The following is a 15,029-nucleotide window of genomic DNA, read 5'->3' as shown; positions in this document are numbered from 1 at the left end:
AGTTTTTTTTTAAGTTAACTTTTTTCATGTTTTTCTGCTATTTTTAATCTAGAAGTTTTTTTTTTTTAAATATATTTTATTGATTATGCTATTACAGTTGTCCCATATCCCCCCTTCTCTCCCCTCCACCCTATACCCCCTCCCACCCACATTTCCCCCTTTAGTTCATGTCCATGTGTCATATTTATGAGTTCTTTAGTTTCTACATTTCCCGTACTATTCTTGCCCTCCCCCTATCTATTTTCAACCTACATTCTATGTTACTTATTCTCTATACCTTTTCCCCCTCTCTCCTCCTCCCACCCTCCTGCTGCTAACCCTCCATGTGCCCTCCATTTCTGTGGTTCTGTTCCTGTTCTAATTGTTTACTTAGTTTCTTTTGGTTTTGCTTTAGGTGTGGTTGTTGATATTTGTGAGTTTGCTGTCCTTTTACTATACATGTCTTTTCTTTATCTTCTTTTCTTAGATAAGTCCCTTTAGCATTTCATAAAGTAAGGGCTTGGTGATGATGAACTCCTTTAACTTGACCTTATCTGAGAAGCACTTTATCTGCCCTTCCATTCTAAATGAGAGCTTTGCTGGATAGAGCAATCTGGGATGTAGGTCCTTGTCTTTCATGACTTGGAATATTTCTTTCCAGCCCCTTCTTGCCTGTAAGGTCTCTTTGGAGAAATCAGCTGACAGTCTGATGGGAACTCCTTTGTAGGTGACTGTCCCCTTACCTCTTGCTGCTTCTAGGATTCTCTCCTTCGTTTTTACCTTGGCTAATGTAATTATGATGTGCCTTGGTGTGTTTCTTCTTGGGTCCAACTTCTTTGGGGCTCTCTGAGCTTCTTGGATTTCTTGGAAGACTGTTCCCTTTGCCAGATTGGGGAAGTTCTCCTTTATTATTTGTTCAAATAACTTTTCCATTTGTTGCTCCTCCCCTTCTGGTACCCCTATAATTTGGATGTTGGAACGTTTAAAGGTGTTCTGGATGTTCTTAAGCTTTTCTTCGATTTTTTGAATTCTTATTTCATCATGCTTTCCTGCTTGGTTGATTCTATCTTCCTTCTGGTCCACTGTATTGTTTTGAGACTCATATTCCTTCCTTTCACTATTGGCTCTCCTCCGCGTGTCTTCCTGCCTCTGTTTTATGGTATTCTGCATTCTTTTATCTAAATTTCGTCCAAAATCCACCAGTTCCGTGAGCTTTCTGATCACCAGTGTTTTGAACTGCGCATCTGATAGATTGGCTAATTCTTGGTCGCTCAAAAGGATGAGTCCTGGGGGACTGATTTGCTCTGTTGAAAACATGGTTTTTTTTTTCCCCGTCTCCCCCCCCCCCCCCCCCCCCCCCCCCCCCGGTCTGGTCGCTCTTGTTACGGAGCCTTAGGTCAGAAGTTTTTTTTAAAGTTAACTTTTTTAGTATAATTTTAGATTTACAGAAAATTATGAGGATAGTATGGAGGTTTTCTATATACATGCAACCAGTTTTCCCTATTGTTAACATTAGTATCATACCATTAGTTATAATTAATGAACCAGTATTGACATATTATTAACTAAAGCCTATACTTTATTCAGACATTTGGTTTTTACCTAATGCCCCTTTTCTGCTCCGGGATCCCGTCCAGGATACCACGTTACATTTAGTCCTCCATTTCTCCTTAAGCTACTCTTAGGAAGGTACTTTCACAGACTTTCCTTGTTTTTGATGACCTTAGCAGTTTTGAGGCATATTGGTCAGGCATTTTGTAGAATTTCTAGCAATTGGGATTTAAGCCATATTTTTCTTATCATTTGGCTAGGGTTCTATGTTCTTGGAAGACCACAGAGTGAAAGTGCCTTTCCGTTACATCCCAGTGTCCTATCAGTGTCATTTATCACTGTCGCTCCCCTGGCTGAGGAAGGGTTGGTCAGTTCTCTCCACCTTAACGCTCCTGTACTTTACCCCTTCTCATGCTGTCATCTTCAGGAGGAGCTCTGTGCAGACCATGCGTAAGGAGTAGGGAGTTAGGCTTCACCTCCTTGAAGACAGAACATTTAGGTATATTATTTTGAATTATTCTGCATAGGGATTTGTATATTCTCCCTGTTTATTTATTTATATCAGTATAGACTCATGGATATTTATTGTATACTTTGTGTTATAATCCAGTAGCGCTTTATTCATTTCCTTGCTCAAATTTTTCCAGCTTTGGCCATCAGGAGCTCTCTCAGTCGACTCCTGTGCCCCTTGGGCAGATCTCCATCGTTGTGTTTTGTTTCGTTGTGGTCGCTGAGCACTTTCTTACTTTCTGGCATTACAAGATGTTCCAGACTCACCTTCTATCTATCGTCTGACCTGCATCCTAGGTTTAGCCCCTTTCGCAAGGAAACCTGGTTCCCCTGATTTGAGAATATTAGAAACCAGGATTTGGATGTTAGGTGTGCTTGTTGCTGCTGGGGAATTGTTGATGCAACACCTCTGAGAAAGGGAATATTTGTGTGTATGCTAACCTGTTATGTACATATCTATGAATATTTCTATGTGTGACCATTCATAGCTAATTAAGATAAAAATGAGCTCACACCGATGTCTCTGACTTTATTACCACATGGATCACTGTAGCCTTTCCCCCTTGCTCTTCTGTAACCTTCACTCTAACAGTGACAAATGTGGCTGTCACCACTGGCCACCTCTTTGCTTAATTCTTTAATTCCACCATACACGTATAGTGACATCAAAATTGTTGACCTGTGCCGCCCCGCAGGGGATATAACTTAATCAGCTGGAGTACGATGCTCATGTGCAGTTTCTGTGCCTGCAGTCTTTCTCCACTCACTCCCAAAGTTAGTTAGGTAGCATGTTTTTCCTCCACCCCCTTCAGTGAAATTGTTTCATATACCTGTAATATAGTTAGATTGCTTTGAGTGTTCTGTATTTCTTCTGGGATTCTATTACATCCTAAATAATTTTTTGAAAATTTGCATACATTAAGGTTCACGCTTTGTGTTGTGAAGTTACAGGTATTCAAAAAAATGCATAATGTTATATAACCACCATTACAGTATCATGCAGGCTAATTCTACCACCCTCAAGATACCCTGTGTGGCCCTGGCCTCTGTGGCTCAGTTGGTTGGAGTGTTGTTCTATAGAATGAAAGGTCCCAGGTTCAATTCCCAGTCAGGACACATGCCTAGGTTGTGGGTTTGGTTCCTGGTTGGGGCACGTGTGAAAGGTGGCTGATTGATGTTTCTCTCTCACATTGATGTTTCTCTGCCCCCCCCCCCCCCCGCCCCCATCCCCTCTTTCTAAAACCAATAAGCATGCCCTCTGGTGAGGATAGGAAAAAAGGGATTCCCTGTGTGATTTTCTTCTTCAGCTTTCCCTTCTTCCCCCAAACCCAGAACCACCACTGATCTTCACACTGTCTCTAGTTTTGCCTTTCCCAAATGTTATGTAATTGGAATCATATGGTATGTGGTCTTTATAGACTGTGTGTTTTTGCTTAGCAATACATACTTAAGATTCATCCATGTCATTTTGTGGCTTGGTAGCTATTTTTTTTGTTGTTGTGGGATAACATTTCATTCTGTGGATATACCATGGATTTCTTCACCTATGGAAAGATATCTTTATTGTTCCCAGCTTTTTGGGATTATGAATAAAAACTGCTTTAAACATTCGTGTGCAGATTTTTGTGTAGACATAAATTTTCAGTTTATTTAGGTAAATACCTAGGAACAGGATTCCTGAATCACGTAACTTTATAGGAAACTACTTGTGTTCTGAATTGTCTGTACCACTTTGCATTTCTACCAGCAAAGAGTTAGAATTCCTGTTGTTCTGCATCCTTTCCAGCAATTGGCGTTGTAAGTGTGGTATCTCATGTTGTTTTAATGGGTATTTCCCTAATGACGTGTGATGCTGAGTATCTTTTCAGATGCTTATTTGTTATCTGCATATTTTCTTTAGCGAGTTGTCTGTTCAGGTATTTTGCCCATTTTAAAAATTGGATTTCTTTTTCTTATTGTTGAGTTTTAAGAGTTCTTTGTGTATTTCAGATACAAGTTTTTTATCAGATATGTGTTTTGCAAATATTTTATCCCAGCCTATGGCTTGCAGTTTCATTGTGTCTTGGCAGAGCAGAAGTTTTTTTTTTAAAAAATACAGTTTAACTTATCAATTTTTAATTTCATGGATTATGCTTTTGGTATTGGATATAAAAACTCATTACCACATCTAAGGTCACATAGATTTTTCTACTATATTTTCTTTTAGATGTTTCATAGTTTTGCATTTTACATTTAAATTTACAATTCAGTTTGAGCTGAATTGTAGGGTGGGGGAGGAGGGTGAAGATACCTCTGATGTCTTTTCCTGTTCTTGTAATGATACCACTCCCATCTATTAGGACCCCACACAATGACCTCATTTAATTTGTATTCACCTCCTTAAAGGCCCTGCCCTGAAGTAGAGCCACTCTGGGGGTTAGGGCTTCAACATATCAATTTTGGGAGGATACAGTTCAGCCCATAACAATATGATAAAAGCATGATTGCTATGAATTTGTTTCTTAATATGGCTTTATCTCTAATACTGCATTCTTTGGTATGTAGTGTCATCATTATTCTCTACAAGTTGCTATTCTTATTTTCTCATTGATCTAATAGTTAATTAGAAAGTGATGGTGCTTTCCTTTATTCTCTGGAATTTTCTATAAGCTCTATATTTTAAAAGCTAATACAGACATTTATAATATTATTATTTGAATATTTTGAATTTGTTGAATTTTTTACAGTGTAATAGAGTGGTTCTCAGTTGTAGGGGTCATTTGTATATGTGTATTTTTGGTTGGCATAATGATGTGTGGCCGTGGGAGGGCCACTTCTAGTTCACAGGTGCAAGTGAGAACTTCTGAATCTCCTCCATGCCGCTGGCCAGCCATGGGGAACTGTGGGTTTGTGTATGGTGTGTGCGTGAGCGAGTGAGTGAATATTTCAGGCCCTGTCTCCCTCTAGATATGCCACACTGCCATTACTGCTTTGTAGCTGCCATGGGTAGTTTGAGCACTGTGTGTGGAGTCTCCTCCCAGAGTTCCAGGTGTGCAGTGAGACAGAGCCCATTCTGCACTGGGTTTCCCCATTTTCTTTGGGGCTTTCTGTCCAGCTCCAGGATGTGTGCCAGAGAGCAGCCTCACACTAGTGTCACTTTATTTTATTTCTCTGAGAGGGGAGGGAAACATTGATATGAGAGAGAAACATCTGTTGGTTGCCTTTTACGTGCAGCCCAACCAGGACTGAACCTACAACCTAGGCATGTGCCCTGACTGGGAATTGAACCTGTGACCTTTTGGTTTGTGGGATGACACAGAATCAAGTGACCTGCACTAGCCAGGGCTTTTGTCACTTTTGTCTAAACTCATTGCCTCTTTTAGGTCCTTCCTGTTGTCTGGGGTGGACTTTAATTTCTTCCCTAGGTGGCAGCAAACAACTTAAATTATATCCTTCAATCTTCCTCTTGCAAGACTAATTAAAAATGGTGCTTAGTCCTTCAGCCTCTGGGTCTTGATCTCTGAAGGGAGATTTCTTTCTTTCCAGATAAATGTTTGTAGTGAGGAGAGGAATATAAAAAATTTTACTATTAACTTTTAATTATGATGTAATTTAAAATGTAAAGCCTCAAAACAAGTATGAATAATTCTCAAATACCCTTCACCCAGATTCTGTGTTAACATTTTACCACATCCTCCTTTTCTCTCTGTCACATATCTGTGTGTGTATAGATGTGTATGTATGTATAGATGCTGATACATGTTTGCGTATACACACAGTCCCTCCCCTTGTCTCCCTCTGCACACGAGGATGGACACACACAGAAAATCAGGAGATTAACATTAATAGACAGTAATACTCTTATCCTAGCTACAGGTTTTATTCTTATTTTGTCAATTGTCCCACTAATAACCTTCATAGCAAAAGCAAATCGCAGATCACGTATTGCATGTAGTTGTCATATCTTTTTAGTTATTCTTTGTGTTTTATGACATTTGCATTTTTTGAAGACTATAGGCCTGTTGTTTTATAGACTTTTCCTCAGTTCGGGTTTGTTTTTGTTTCACGCCATGAGGTTCAGGTTATGCATTTTTGGCAGAACTCCCACAGCAGTGATACTGTGTCCTCCTCAGTGGGTCATGTCAGGAAGCACATGATGTCTCTTGTGCCGTTGCTGGGGGTATTAACCTTGACAAGTCAGGTGAGTGTCTGCCAGCCTTCACTGTAGTTACTGTTTTTCCTTTTGTGTTGAATAAGTTATCATGTGAGGAGATACTCTGAGGCTGTTATCCTGTTATTCTTCAAACTTTCACTCTCTAGTTTATCACCCATTGATGATTCTTACCTGAATCAGTTATTATTATGATGGTTACCAAATGGTTATTTCCTAAATCCATCATTTCTTCTATATTAGCTAAGTTCTTTCTTTTTCCTTTCCTTTCTTTTCCTTTCCTTTCTTTTCCTTTCCCTTTTCCCTTCCCTTCTCTTTCCTTCTTTCTTTCTCTTTCTAAAGGAGGACTTCTGGAATTCAGAAAAGGTTTTTTCTTTTCTTTTCAAGGAGTTCAACTCCTGCATTGAATGCTTGACTTTCAAAACTGTTGAATTTTAGGCCCAACACCAAGCTCTGAGGCCTTTGTTATAGGCTATACCCACCCTCCAGCTGAGGCACGAATGCCAGCAGGCTGTGGGTGGAGAGCCACAGGGTCATAAGAATAATTCCAGCATAGGAAAGGCCCCTACATTTAAAATCTTCAAATATCATCTTGCTGTAATAGTTTTTAGTATTGCAAGTTTTTATATTTTTGTGTTTTTACAGGTGCTTTACTATATAATTGAGCGAAACTCAGTTGAGCTATTAAAAAGGAATTATGGGATAAAAAATAAATATATTAGCACTTTAAGTATATGAAGTAACTTAAACCTGTAATAAAATGCTGCCGAATTACTAATTTGCTGCACATGCCTTAATGGATATTTAAGATCCTTAAACACAGTCTTATCTTAATGACTGACCATGTATTTGAAATCTGCACCCTGGCAATCTAAAATAAAAAAGAAAAACACAATTAAAGTTACTCAGTATGCATAATCTCTGTGTTATGAACGTTGGAATTTAGCTGCATTATGTCCAGAGAGTTAATGTGATATTTTACACATCCTTGTACATCCTCTGTTCACAGAAGTTCTAGGGAACTGCTGTTTGGCCATGTAGCTTTCTGCTGTCTGTTTCAGCGGTTATGCCTACACAGGTGATTGTCATTTCTACCTGGAAGTCACACTCTCTTAAGACATGTGTGTGTAGAGGTAATTGAGGACTATTGCAGAGAATATTCGATTTTATCTTTTTCTTTAAACTGTTCATATGCACAGTACCTTATTTACTTTGTGTGTATTAAATAAGTGATTTTTCACATTAATAGATCCTTCTCGCCATGAACATGAAGACACCTTTTTCTCAGTGTTTCACACTCAAGTCCCTCCAGAAGAATATGAAAACCATATACAGACTGTCAGTCAAGGTATGTTTTGATTTGTATGATTTTTTTATGTATTGTCACAAGAAATTACTAGCTGTGTGTATAGAAATGTTCACTGATGAAATGATTTGATACGATTTAATCTGTAAATAAGTGGACATAGGTGAGGTTCTAGATGAAACAAGGTTGGTCATGAGTAAATCATTGTAGAAATTAATTGTTGAGGATTTGTTATACCATTCTTTCTCCTTTGGGATGTTTGAAATTTTTTATGTAAAACAAGTTAAAGGAAAGCTGACTGCAAGTAATGAAAACATAGTTTAAGCAAAAAGGAAAATGTATGGAAAGAATCCTGTCGATAGACTGCCTCTTTGACTCCCAGGAGCACATTCTGTGGGTGGTCATTGAGAAGGACACTCTATTCTGAGATGCTGCAGACCAACTGATCCAGCTTGGGTTAAGTGCCTACCACTGGTCCAGCCAGCTCCTCCAGCTCAGCATGGATGAGGGTCACTCCAGGAACGTGGCAGCTTCTACCATGGATCACCGCTGGTGTGGGGAGAAGAAGAGGATGTTTCTAGTGAGACAGCTGTGACCAGACAATCCAATGTTTTTCTCCTATAATTTATTAAAAGTATATTTTAAAGAAAGTCTTACAGATGTAGACATGGGTGCATTTAATTTGAGTTACTTTAACATTGTGTTGTTTAAGAGTATTTGAAACTTCAACTGAATGAATGAACCTCATATTTCAACTTAAAAGACTATTTACAACTTGGATTATGGTAAAAGATATATGTTTTATATCCAAGGAGGCTGGTCATCAAAAAGGTGACTCCTACTTTAACTATTGGTAGTTGTTTAAAATAATTATGTTATTGATTAGAAAATAAAACCCTAATTATAAATCACAGATTTATTTTTCTCAAAACTTGTAACTTATATTTGAGTAAAACTTTTTTAACTCTAATTTATTTTTGTTTTAAAAGAATTTAAATCCAGAGATCTTATTCTTTCCTGGTCTTTGCGGATATTATCAAAATTTATTGTTTAATTATTAAATTTTTATTGAGTTTGTGATAATTAGCTACAAATATCCTTAATTCTTTTTATTGAGATAACCTCTCTTATAAAACAAAGATAACTTTTTAAAAAGAGTTTATTTATTTATTTTTAGAGAGGGAAGGGAGGGAAATAGAGAGAGAGAGAAACATCAATGTGCGGTTGCTGGGAGTTATGGCCTGCAACCCAGGCATGTGCCCTGGCTGGGAATCGAACCTGCGACACTTTGGTTCGCAGCCTGTGCTCAATCCACTGAGCTACGCCAGCCAGGGCTCAAAACAAAGATAACTTTTAAGTAAACCTTGTCTGGACTGAGCTGCTGGCTAGTGTTTCTCCCTTCTGGACTTTACTGTGTCAACTTATCCTATTTTGCAAGGTGAGCTCCATTTGTCTTTTAAGAACACTCTTCTTCATGCATAGTTTTAAAACATTAATGAGGATTCTACATGGTCTTGTTTTAAATGCTTTAAATATGACTGCAGTGAAAACAAGGTGTTTAACAATGGGAATAAGAGTCCACAAGTATTTTTCTTACCTTTGTTTTGAGCACTCAGTGTCTGAACAACTCAGAGTTGGCTTAAGCCTCCGTTCAAAAGTGGAGAGAGCTGACACACTAGGATGGGCCCCAGGGGTGTGTGCAGATGGGATGCAGAACACCCGGGATGCTTATGCCCAGACCTCACTTAAAAGACAGGTTTGAACAAAAAGTTTATTGTTCAGAGAGGGTGATGACAAATTAGTAAAGAAGCTAGTCTTCAGGGAAAGTTCTGGTTCATATAAAGACTAAAATACAATATATTTTAATATTTCCGTAATGTCAGAGATTTCTTCTTCACGTGTATCATCTGCAGTTTTTTTCATATGCCCCATGATGCCAAAGGAATCAATAGCAAGGAGTTTGATATGTGATAATGAATAACAGAAGTTTTATGAGAACTCCATTGTAAATTTTGTAGCACATTTATCTTTTTGAGAATAAATCTCTGTGTATTAGGGTTTTGGATTTGGAATTTGGAAGTTCTTCTCTGTGTGTTTTATTTCTTATGTATTTTAATATATGTTTAAGGTAAAATTTTAGCATAATGGACAATTATAATTATGAAAAAAATTTGAACTTTTTTAATATTAGATTTTACCTGTGATGTGAAAAGAAATGAGCCATTGGTCCAAGCAGAAAAGAGACCTTTCTCAAATACAGAAAAGACTGAGCTCAGGGGTCAACACAGCCGGGATTTTATTAAGCGAAATATTGAGGTATGTACTTAGGAATTTAGAAGCCAGAATGTGGACTAAATAAGTTCTGAAAATGGAAATAGTTGTGTTCAGTGTCTTTACCTATTTTTTTGATTGTGATACATGTATATATAAACAGCATTTATAACTGAATGAAAAGTTTTATGAACCAATACTTCCCTATTTTCTGTTCAGTCTTATCCTCTGCTATCCTACCCCTTTGAAAATGCTAGCTTCAATGCAGTACATTTATTTTGTTACCCAGAAATGAATCTTGTTCCTGTAATCTGAAAAACACTTATTTAGATAAGAGTTTTGGAACATGTTTCCCAGATTTTAAATTGCATGTTAGTAACATTGGTTTTTTAGGGTAATAAGACAGGTTTTATAGCTGGTGCACTTGGACATTTGAATGGAAAGCGCTCCTGGCAGAGCTGGAGAGGCCAACTGGTTGTCCCTCACATCCCTACCCAGCTCCACTCAACGGAACTCCTGGCAGCCCTTTACTTGTCACGTGTCTCTATTAGCTCCCTGCTTCAAGGCCTGCCCTTGGCCTTACAGGGCCTGCAGCCTCACTTGGTTTGTCATTGATGCAGACTCAGATTAACCAAGGGGCACAGAGGCTCCTCTATTAGACCAGAATGCTAATTAATTAGTTTATAGCAAGAAATGTAAGTGCAGTGGATAGAAGGCTCATGGCAAACCACTGAGGCAGTCAGGTCGTTAGAAAACTGCATTGGTGTGTGTGAAATGTTAACAAGAAGAGAAAGTTAAATAATATTTCACAGTTGAAGCCTGATCCTTTTTCCACAATTGGCATGTCATTTCCATGCAGACGGGATTCATGGGTCAGCCTGTTCCTATTAGAACTGTAGTCTGGGACTCTCGATTTTTCTTTGCCCCATGTTCCTATAATCTGAAAGAAACCTTTCCCAACATGAACTGTGTCTTTGTGTTAGCCCGTTGTATGTTGCTTTACTGTTTTTGCCAGAGCGGTAGTGTTTTTCCCATATCCAAGTTCTTGCTGACACAGCAGCTCCACCATAAATTTTTCACTTAACAATAGTAACTAATTCTTTATTTAAACTCCTCATATGATCTTCTTGAATTTTAAAAGCAATTTCATTTAATGGATATATGCCACATAGGAAGTGACAAGAAGATTCTTCCCAAATGTCCCAGCAAATACATTTTTGCATTGCTATAATATAAAGAGATGTTTGAACACTGCTTGTGTTTTACTTTCTTTTTCAAATAAAATGTTTGCTAAATGGTTAACAGGAGGGCCTGCTTACAGCAGAAGTATATTTGCTTGGAGAATGGACCTATACCAAAAATCTGACATAAAATGAAATTACCTGGTAAATGAAAAATGCCTAATTTCCCAAATTTTACCTTAGTGAATCTGTACTATAGAAACCTCAGGTTTCATTTTTATTTTCCTGAATGATGAATTTCTTTGAGTTTTTAATATTTTTCATTAATGCATTCTGTAGTTGGCCAAGAATTCAGGAAAACCCGTGGTTATGATGGATAGAGAGAAGAAAAGGCTGGCTGAACTTTTGAAGGACTTAGATGATAGAGATTCTGGGCTGTCCAGTTCTGAGGTATGTAAACTCTGGTAGTCAATGATCTCTACACTTCCTTGTATTTGTTTTTTATCATGTTATTAACTTATTAGTATAAACCAGTACTTTTTAAATTGAAATAATATTCTCTGACTTTAAAAAATCCTGTTTTACAAATTTATTTATTCATTAATTTATTTATAAAATTGTATTATTTATTTGATCCTCCAGAGAGAGGAGAAGGGAGAGAAAGAGAGGGGGAGAAATATCAATGCGTGGTTGCCTCTAGCACGTCTCCAACCAGAGACCTGGCCTGCAACCCAGGCATGTGCCCTGATTGGGAATCGAACTTGTGACGCTTGGCTTCACAGGCTGGCATTCAAATCACCAAGCCATAGCGGCCAGGGCTACAGATTTATTGAAATTTTCAAATTTATTCTTGGTCAATTCATAATTGACATTCTTTATTTAAACTCATCTTTTTATTGTTATTCTATCACAGTTGTCCCAATTTTTCCTGCTTTGCCTTCTTCCACCCATTCCACTTCCCACTCCCACAGTCAATTCCCACACTGTTGTCCATGTCTGTGGGTCATTCATACATGTTCTTTGTCTAGTCCTTTCCCCTCCTTTTCAGCATTACCCCTCTCACCTCCCCTCTGGTCACTTTCAGTCTGCTCCATGTTTCCATGCCTGTGTTTATATTTTGTTCATTAGATTCCTCTTAGAGGTGATGTCATATGGTATTTGTCTTTCACTGACTGGTTTATTTCACTCAGCATAATAGTCCCCAGTCCCATCTATGCTGTTGAAAAAGGTGGGAGTTCCTTTTTTTTTTTTTTTTTTTGCTGCATAGTATTCCATTGTGTAAATGTACCACAGTATTTTTATCCATTCATTTACTGATAGGTACTTACGCTGTTTCTAGCACTTGACTATTTTAAATAGCACTGCTGTGAACATAGGGGTGCATAACTTATTTGAATTTGTGATTTGTAGTTCTTAGGGTATATCCCAGCCCCTGTATCACTGGGTCAAAAGACAGTTTTATTTTTTTGAGGAAATTCCATACTATTTTCACACAGGATGCACTACTGTACATTCCCACTAACAGTGCACTAGGGTTCCCTTTTCTCCGAATCCTTGCCAGCACTTGTTGTTTGTTGATTTATTAATGATGGCCATTCTGACAGCTATGAGGTGATATCTCATTGTGGTTTTAATTTGCATCTCTGAATGGCTAGTGATATTGAGCATCTTTTCATATGGACTATCTGTATGTCCTCCTTGGAGAAGTGATTGTTCAGGTCCTTAGCTCATTTTTTAATTGGAATTTTTGTCTCCCTGGTGTTGAGTTGTATGAGTTCTTTACATATTTTGGAGATAAGTCCTGGTCCAATGTATCAATGGCAAATATGTTCTCTCATATGATAATTTCCCTGTGCATTTTGTTGATGTTTTCTTTAGCTGTGCAGAAGCTTTTTAGTTTGATGTAGTCCCCGTTGTTAATTTTTTCCCTTTATTTTCTAGCCCTAGGAGATATATTGGCAAAATCTGAAATTTTTGCCTATATGGGATGTCTGAAATTTTCATGCCTATGTTCTCCTCTAGGACTTTTATGGTGTCACAACTTATATTTAAGTCTTTTATCCATTTTGAGTTGATTCTGCTGTATGGTATAGTTGGTGGTCTAGTTTCATTTGTTTTGCATGTACAGTCCAGTTCTCCCAACACCATTTATTGAAGAGGCTTTCTTTACTCCATTGTATGCTCACACCACCTTTGTCAAATATTACTTGACCATAGAGATTTGGGTTTATTTCTGGGTTCTCTATTATGTTCCATTGATCTATGTGTCTGTTCTTATGCCAGTAACAGACTGTATTGACTACAGTGGCCTTATAGTATAGCTTAATATCAGGTATGTGATCCCTCCTACTTCATTCTTCTTTCTCAAAATTGCTGAGGCTACTTGGGGTCATTTTTGGTTCCATATAAAGTTTTGAAATATTTGTTCTATGTCTGTGAAATATGCCATTGTTATTTTCATAGGGATTGTATTGAATCTATAGATTGCTTTGGGTAGTATGGAGATTTTAATGATGTTAATTCTTCCAATCCATGAACACAGTATATGCTTTCATTTGTTTGTGTCTTAACTTCTTTCTTCAGTGTTCTGTAGTTTACTGAGTATAGATCTTTTGCCACCTTGGTTAAATTTATTCCTAGGTACTTTATTTTTCTTGTTGCTATAGTAAATGGAATTTTCCCTAGTTTCTGTTTCTGATGTTTCATTGTTGATGTGCAAAAATGCCCTCTATTTATGAATATTGACTTTGAATCCTGCTATTTTGCCAAATTCACTTATTAGGCCAAGTATTTTTTGGTGGAGACTATAGGGTTTTCCATGGGCACTATTATGTTGTCTGCAAACAATGACAGTTTTACTTCCTCCTCTCCAATTCTGATGTTTCTTTTTCTTGTCTGATTGCTGTAGCTAGATCCCAGTACTATGTTAAATAAGAGTGGGGAAAGTAGACCCTCTTGTCTTGTTCCTGATCTTAAGGGGAAAGCTTTTAGTTTTTGCCTGTGGCTTTTATTATGTTGAGGTGTGTGCCTCTAATCCCATTTGTTGAATGTTTTAATCATAACTGGGTGCCCGATATTATCAAATGTTTTTGATAAAATACAGTGTCTGTTGATGTTATCATGTGATTTTGTCTTTCATTTTGTTTTTGTGGTATATTACGTTTATTGATTTGCAAATATGGTACCATCCTTGCATTCCTGGGATGAATTCCACTTGATCATTGTGTGTGATCTTTTTAATGTATTGCTGGGTCTGGATTGCAAGTATTTTGTTGAGGATTTTAGCATCTATGTTCATCAGAGATACTGGCCTGTAGTTTTCTTTCTTTGTTGTGTCTTTACCTTGCTTTGGAATTATGATGATACTGGCCTTGTACAAAGAGTTTTGGAATCTTTCCTCTTCTTGAACTTTTTGGAATAGTTCTAGAAGAATAGGAGTTAGTTCTTCCTTAAATGTTTGGTAAAATTCACCTGTGAAGCCACTGGTCCAGGACTTTTGTGTCCAGGAGTTTTTGATTGCTGCTTCAATTTCACTATTTGTTACTATCTGTTGAGGCTTTCTCCTTCTCCCTGATTCAATTTTGGAAGATTATATGTTTCTAGAAATTTGTCCATTTGTCCAGGTTGTCCAGTTTCATGGCATGCAGTTGTTCATAGTAATTTCTTACCATCCTTTGTATTTCTGTGGTATCCTCTTTCATTTCTGATTTTGTTTATTTGGGTCCTTTTTTTTTCTTGATGAGTCTGTTTAAAGGTTTGTCAAGTTGTCTTTTCCAAGAACCAGCTCCTGGATTTATCAATCCTTTGAATTGTTCTTTTAGTTAATATGTCATTTAATTCTGTTCTGATCTTGATTATTTCCTTCTTTCTACTTTCTCTGGGCTTTGTTTTGTTGTTGTTCCTCTAGTTCTTGTAGATGTAGTGTTAGGTTATTTTTTCGAGATTTTTCTGTCATTTTTAGGTAGGCTTGGGTTGCTATGAACTTCTGTCTCAGGACTGCCTTCACTGTATCCCACAGGATTTGGGGTGTTGTGAGTTCATTTTCATGTGATTCCAGTCACTTTGATTTTTTCTTGATCTC

At 37.6% G+C, this 15,029-nt stretch overlaps 1 protein-coding gene across 1 annotated transcript in view; it reads left to right on the top strand.

The window, feature by feature from the left end:
- FSIP1 (fibrous sheath interacting protein 1) overlaps positions 1 to 15,029 on the top strand; it is a 222,067-nt gene that overhangs the window by 39,617 nt on the left and 167,421 nt on the right. Inside the window, exons 6-8 of the mRNA XM_028507852.2 lie at positions 7,440 to 7,538; positions 9,688 to 9,812; positions 11,288 to 11,398. Of these exons, the coding sequence (XP_028363653.1) occupies positions 7,440 to 7,538; positions 9,688 to 9,812; positions 11,288 to 11,398 (335 nt within the window). The remainder of the gene's footprint in view (positions 1 to 7,439; positions 7,539 to 9,687; positions 9,813 to 11,287; positions 11,399 to 15,029) is intronic.

The sequence above is a fragment of the Phyllostomus discolor genome, chromosome 1 (genome assembly GCF_004126475.2).
Source record: "Phyllostomus discolor isolate MPI-MPIP mPhyDis1 chromosome 1, mPhyDis1.pri.v3, whole genome shotgun sequence".
Lineage (NCBI taxonomy): Eukaryota > Metazoa > Chordata > Mammalia > Chiroptera > Phyllostomidae > Phyllostomus > Phyllostomus discolor.
Note: the sequence above shows the minus strand (reverse complement) of the source record. Positions and strands in the feature narration are given on the sequence as shown.